Source organism: Cebus imitator, unplaced genomic scaffold (genome assembly GCF_001604975.1).
Source record: "Cebus imitator isolate Cc_AM_T3 unplaced genomic scaffold, Cebus_imitator-1.0 Scaffold280, whole genome shotgun sequence".
Classification (NCBI taxonomy): domain Eukaryota; kingdom Metazoa; phylum Chordata; class Mammalia; order Primates; family Cebidae; genus Cebus; species Cebus imitator.
The window spans coordinates 1,628,636-1,635,442 of record NW_016107595.1 but is presented as its reverse complement, the minus strand read 5'-3'; the positions used below and the strand labels follow the sequence as shown (position 1 = coordinate 1,635,442).

Below are 6,807 nucleotides of genomic sequence, written 5' to 3'. Positions count from 1 at the left end.
TCGGCTCACTGCAGCCTCTGCCTACCTGGCTCAAGTGATTCTCCTGCCTCAGCCTCCTGAGTAACTGGGATTACATGCACCCACCACCATACCCAGCTAATTTTTACATTTTTAGTAGAGATGGAGTTTCATCATGTTTGCCAGGCTGGTCTTTAACTCCTGACCTCAAATGATCTGCCCACCTTGGCCTCCCAAAGTGCTGGGATTATAGGTATGAGCCACTGCACCTGGCCAGTGAGTGTCTGCTTTTGAATGAATGAATGGGAGGGACGAAATGGTTGCAACATTCCAGGCAAGTGAGTCTAAAAGGAAGCCCTGTCTGGGCGCGGTGGCTCACGCCTGTAATCCCAGCACTTTGGGAGGCTGAGGCAGGCGGATCACCTGAGGTCAAAAGTCAAGACCAGCCTAGCCAACATGGTGAAACTCTGTCTCTACTAAAAAATACAAAAAATTAGCCAGGCATGGTGGTGTGCACCTGTAATCCCAGCAGCTCAGGAGGCTGAGGTAGGAGAATCACTTGAGTCTGGGAGGCAGAGTTTGCAGTGAGCTGAGATCATGCCACTGCACTCCAGCCTGGGTGATAGAGTGAGACTCTGTATCAAAAAAATTAAATTAAAATCTATAAAAGGAAGCCTTGAGGGAGACCCAAAATTTCCTCAGTGGCCCTTCAAGTGTGAGGGAAGCCTGGTCACCTGGGTGGCAGAAAGTAGATTCCACTAAAGATCATTCCCATTTGAATAATGAAGAGACTGAGGTTCAGAGTGGACCCCACTTGCTCAAAGACTGACATTTCTGAACCAGGGGAAATGGGCTCGCTCTCCTGGGGGATGTTCTCCCTGGGTGATGGCAGGCCCCAGGGCTTTTATCTGAAGTCAGAGTCCCATAACCCCTTATCAGGGGTGAGGAATTACCATGCCGGGCTGGGGCTGTCCCTACATGACCCCAAGGGGCTCCCTCTCTAGGTCCCTTGCTTTGGGTTCCCCTGACTCACCATGTGGCTCTGGACTGAGACCTTTCTCTCTGCAAATCTCAGTTTTTTCATGTGTAACATGGGAACACAGCCAGGCACAGTGGCATATGCCTGTAGTCCCAGCTACTGGAAGCTGAGGCACAAGGATCATTTGAGGCCAGGAGCTCAAGATGAGCCTGGGCAACATAGAGAGACCCCAGCTCCAAAAATAAAGAAAGAGAGCAAGAAAAAGAGAGACAGAGAAGGGGAGGAGAGGGGAGGGGAAGGGAGGGGTGAGAGAGAGAGGGAGGGAGGGAGGGAAGGAAGGAGAGGAAAGAAGGAGAAAGAAAAAAGAAAGAAGAGCCGGGCGCGGTGGCTCAAGCCTGTAATCCCAGCACTTTGGGAGGCCGAGGTGGGTGGATCACGAGGTCAAGAGATCGAGACCATCCTGGTCAACATGGTGAAACCCCATCTCTACTAAAAATACAAAGAATTAGCTGGGCATGGCGGTGCGTGCCTGTAATCCCAGCTACTCAGGAGGCTGAGGCAGGAGAATTGCCTGAACCCAGGAGGCGGAGGTTGCGGTGAGCCGAGATCGCGCCATTGCACTCCAGCCTGGGTAACAAGAGCGAGACTCCGTCTCAAAAAAAAAAAAAAAAAAAAGAAAAAAGAAAGAAGAAAGAAGAGAGAAAGGAAGGAATGAAGGAAAAGAAAAAGGAAGGGAGGGAAAGACAGAAAGAAACGGAAGAAAAAGAAAGAAAAAAGAAAAAAAGAGAAAGAAAGCAAGCTTTGGGAGGCCGAGGCGGGCGGATCACAAGGTCAAGAGATCAAAACCATCCTGGTCAACATAGTGAAACCCTCTCTCTACTAAAAAATACAAAAATTAGCCGGGTGTGGTGGTGCACCTGTAGTCCCAGCTACTCGGGAGGCTGAGGCAGGAGAATTGCTTGAACCTGGGAGGCAGAGGCTGCAGTGAGCCGAGATCACACCATTGCACTCCAGCCTGGAGCCTGGCAACAAAGCAAGACTCTGTCTCAAAAAAAGAAAGAAAAAAAAAAGAAGGGAAGGAAGGAAGGTGGGAGAGAGGGAGGGAGGAAAGGAGGAAAGAGAGAGAGACAGGAAGGAAGGGAGGAAAGAGAGAGGAGACATGAGACATGACTTTTGTTTTGGGGTAGGGGTGGGGGGAAGTCTCATGTGAGAGTAGGGGCCCCGGGGCCCAGCATGCAGCAGACCCCTGACCACACACCTGCTTCCCGACCCCAGGAGGGCCCCGGAGAGTGGCTGACGCTGGACTCCCAGGTCATCATGGCGGACAGCGAGATCTGCGGCACCAAGGACCCCACTTTCCACCGCATCCTCCTGGACACGCGCTTTGAGCTGCCTTTAGGTGAGTACCGGGGCATGTGACCTTCACCCAGCCCCAGCCCCACTTCTGGACTCACTCAGGTATTCCAGGAGAGTGAACAGGCCTGGGGAGGTCTAGCTGACCCTTCAGGCTAAGAATGAGGGTCCTTCGCCCCAGAGGAGAGAGAGTTTCTTGGGTTACAGAGAACAGGGGTGTTGGAAATAGACGCTTGGTGCCGGAAAGAAAAATCAGCACTGAGACAAAGGATCTTTCAGCAACACAATTTTTACTTCCTGGACTGCAGGAAGGGTACCCTCGCTAGCCATCTTGCCAAGAGAGTACAATGAACAAAGGAAAACACGCTAATTTATTCCTTACGCATTCGGGGGTGTCCTTACTGCTGTGTCTGATCTTCATTGGCTGGAGCCAGACCTCACAGTGTAAACTAAAACCTGATTGGCTAACGGCTTAAAACTTTTCTAAAAGCAGTGGAGAGCTGGGACATGCCTGTGAGCACGTCCAGCACAGAGATCTTGGTTAAAGTACAAGGACATAGAATGTACCATGTGCCTGTAGGCATGTTTAACAGCTACACAGGATAGGGCTTAACAAAGCTATTAGCACGCTTATGATTTATTCTTTAACAAGAAAGGAAAGTTTAAAAAGGAAGCATTTCTACTTCCCACAATTGCTGTGAAGCTGCTGTGTGCGGACCGTGACACTGGCCAGGCTCAGTGTCTCATGCCTGTAATCCCAGCACTTTGGGAGGACGAGGCGGGAGGATCACTGGAGGCCAGGAGTTTGAGACCAGCCTGGGTGATCTAGTAACTTCCCATCTCTATGAAAAAGTTCAAGATTCACCAGCCATGGTGTCAGGTTCCCGTAGTCCCAGCTGTTTAGGAGGCTGAGGGGGGAGGATCGCTTGAGCCTGGAAGTATGAGGCTGCAGTGAGCTGTGATTGCGCCACTGCACTCCAGCCTAGGTGACAGAGTGAGACCCTGACTCTAAAAAATAAAAACAATGTGCTGGGCGTGGTGGCTCAAGCCTGTAATCCCAGCACTTTGGGAGGCCGAGGCAGAAGGATTACCTGATGTTAGGAGTTCAAGACCAGCCTGGCCAACTTGGTGAAACCCCATCTCTACTAAAAATTACAAAAAATTGGCCAGGCATGGTGGCGGGCGCCTGTAATCCCAGCTACTCGGAGGCTGAGGCAGGAAAATCACTTGAACCTGGGAGGTGGAGGTTGCAGTGAGCTGAGATCGCCCCACTGCACTCCAGCCTGGGCAACAGAGCAAGGCCCCATCTCAAAAAAAAATTAAATAGATAAATAATAAAAACAATGGCTTCCCCACCCTTGTAAATGCCAGGAACCATCTCCTCTCATCCTCCAACTGTTCTCCATCCATCTCTGAGGAGGGGGGAGGCAGAGGCACCACGGTACCTCCCCTTCATCTCCATCTACCCTCCTGGGACCGCAGATCAGCCCACCCCCACTTCTGAGGGTTTGCCAAAGACCCCAGAAGCCAGGGCCTGGCTGGAGCTCAGGAAGCCTGGAGGATGGAGGCTGAGGGGCAGGGAGGGGCTTCCAGGCTCACAGACGGGGCTCTGCTTGCAGACATTCCGGAAGAAGAGGCTCGCTACTGGGCCAAGAAGCTGGAGCAGCTCAATGCTATGAGGGACCAGGATGAAGTAAGTGTTGGGGTGGGAAGGGCTGTTTTCTTACTTGTTTCTGTCCCTGTCTCCCCACATTTTCCACTTACCGATGCTGTTTCTCTCTGAGCTTGTCTTTCCCTGAGTCTCTGCTTCTGATTCTTTGTAACCTGACTGCATCCCTGACTCACGTGGTCCAGCCTCGAGACAGTGATGGGGCCGAAAAACATGCAGAGGCTGGGCCTGGGGCTCACACCTGGAATCCCAACACTTTAGGAGGCTGAGGCAGGCGGATCACCTGAAGTCAGGAGTTTAAGACCAGCCTGGCCAACCTGGTGAAACCCTGTCTCTACTAAAAGTAAAAGAAAAAATTAGCCGGGTACAAGGGCTCAGGTCTGTAATCCCAGCACATTGGGAGGCCAAGGCGGGGACAGCATTTGAGGTCAGGAGTTCGAGACCAGCCTGGCCAACATGGTGAAACCCCGTCTCTACTAAAAATACAAAAAATTAGCCAGGTGTGGTGGTGGGCGCCTGTAAGCCCAGCTATTCAGGAGGCTGAGGTGGGAGAATCACTTGAATCTGGGAGGCAGAGGTTGCGGTGAGCCGAGATCATGCCGCTGCACTCCAGCCTGGGCGACAGAGCAAGCCTCCGTCTCAAAATAATAATAATAACAATAAAATAAAAACTTTTATTTTACATTCAAGGGGTACATGTGCAGGTTTGTTACACAGATATATTGCATGATGCTGAGGTTTGGATTTCCATGATGTTGCTCAAATAGTGAACGCAGTCAAGAAACATGCAGAGGCTGGGCCTGGGGCTCACACCTGGAATCCCAACACTTTAGGAGGCTCCACACATGCTGTGTGTGTGTGTGTGCGTCTTTCTCTCCTTTTCTCTCTTATGTGTGTGTGTGTGTGTGTGTGTGTGTGTGTGTGTGTCTTTCCTTTTCTCTCTCGTGTGTGTGTGTGCCTTTCTCTCCTTTTCTCTCTCGTGTGTGTGTGTGTGTGTGTGTGTGTGTGTATGTGTGTGCGTCTTTTTCTCTCCTTTTCTCTCTTACTCCCCATATCCTTCTCATAGAGAGGGAGAGAATTTGGGAGGTAGAGGGAAGTGAGAATGGGACGGAACAGAGGACTATCCTGGTCCCCTGGCCTTCAGTCCCTCTGAGACAAGCCCTTTCTCCTTCCCCCACCCCTTCAGTATTCATTCCAAGATGAACAAGAAAAGCCTTTGCCTGTCCCCAGCAACCAGTGTTGTAAGTACCTCTTGATTCTTCTTGGGCATCCGCTGAAACCCTCATCCTTCCCCTACCCCATGACTGTCCTGTCTAAAGACTCCTCCCCTCCAGAGATACAAAGTCCTGAGAGTGCAGTGTCCACTTACAGTGTATTAGAAGTTAGAGTTCTGAGGCTGGGTGTGGTGGCTCATCCCTGTAATCCCAGCACTTTGGGAGGCCAAGGTCAGGAGTTCAAGACCAGCCTGACCAACTTGGCAAAACCCCGTCTCTACTAAAAATACAAAAAAAAAAAAAAAAATTAAACAGACATGGTGGTGGGTGCCTGTAATCCCAGTTATTTAGGAGGCTGAGGGAGGAGAAATCCCTGAACCCAGGAGGTAGAGTCTGTGGTGAGCTGAGATCACACCATTGCACTCCAGCCTGAGTGACAGAGCAAGACTCTGACTCAAAAACGAAAAGAACAGAAAAGGAAGGAAGGAAGGAAAAGAGAAAGAAAGAAAAAGAAAGAGAGAGAGAGAGAAAAAAAAAAGAAAGAAAGAAGAAAGAAAGAAAGAAAGAAAGAAAGAAAGAAAGAAAGAGAAAGAAAGAGAGAAAGAAAGAGGGAAAGAGGGAAAGAAAGAGAAAGAAAGAAAAGAAAAAAAAGAAAGCTAGCTCTGAGACTTGGGCTTGATTCCCACCTTGCTACAAAGGAAGGAAAAAAGAAAGAAAGACAGAGAAAGGAAGGAAGGAAGGAGAAAGAAAGAAGAAAGAGAGCAGGAGAGAGAAAGGAAGGGAGGGAGGAAGGAAGGAAGAAAGGAAGGGAGGAAGGGAAGGAGGGAGAGAGTTCTGAGACTTGGGCTTGATTCCCACCTTGCTCTGTGGTCCTGAGCAGGCCAGTGTCCCTCTCCAACATTTAGGGACCTTCTCTTTGAAACAGCGCATCTGACAGACCCGCACTCTGAGGGCGACTGGAAGGATCTGGGACATCTAGAGACATGAGAAACACTTTGTAGATGCGTCACTTCCATTCATCACATCCTGGATGAGGACATAGAACTCATTCAACAAACTAGTCATGGGGCCAGCACAAACCCCGAGCAGCCCACACTCAGACGTTGCAGACAGAAACAGATGGAAGATGTGCCAACACACGTACAACAGGTGCACCTACAACAGACAAAGGCTGTTTCATTCACCCATTTTCTTAGATGGAGAAACTGAGGCCCAAGAGGTGATGTTGCCCACGGCCATACACTCAGCAAGTGGCAGAGCCAGGATTTGAACCCAGGTCTGAGGGACTCCAACTTTGCTTCCCTTTCCACCACACCCTGTCTGTTAATTATGATGATGAAAACGTTCCTCTTCCTATTTCCAACAAGGCTGCAGCCGTCAAGATTTTTTATCTCCCTGGGCCCTGTGGACACTCAGATGCAGCCGGACCGGGTCTTTTCATGGATGGAAGAGCTGTCTCCCTCCTTAAAATACCTTCCCATTGCTCTGCGGTGGAGAGGAAGTAGCAAACCATACAGCGTCAGGGCACAGCTCCCACCTGCTGACACCAAAACCCCACTTCACTCTTGAGCCTCCCTCTCCTTTTTCATTTACTTTCTTTTCTTTCTTTCTTTCTTTCTTTTTTTTTTTTTTTT

At 50.0% G+C, this 6,807-nt stretch overlaps 1 protein-coding gene across 5 annotated transcripts in view; it reads left to right on the top strand.

Moving 5' to 3' along the window:
• Positions 1 to 6,807, top strand: part of UNC13A (unc-13 homolog A) — an 86,149-nt gene that overhangs the window by 17,456 nt on the left and 61,886 nt on the right. For all 5 annotated transcript variants that reach the window (XM_037728770.1, XM_037728767.1, XM_037728769.1 and 2 more), the window contains exons 5-7: positions 2,213 to 2,336; positions 3,910 to 3,983; positions 5,146 to 5,200. In XM_037728770.1, the coding sequence (XP_037584698.1) occupies positions 2,213 to 2,336; positions 3,910 to 3,983; positions 5,146 to 5,200 (253 nt within the window). The remainder of the gene's footprint in view (positions 1 to 2,212; positions 2,337 to 3,909; positions 3,984 to 5,145; positions 5,201 to 6,807) is intronic.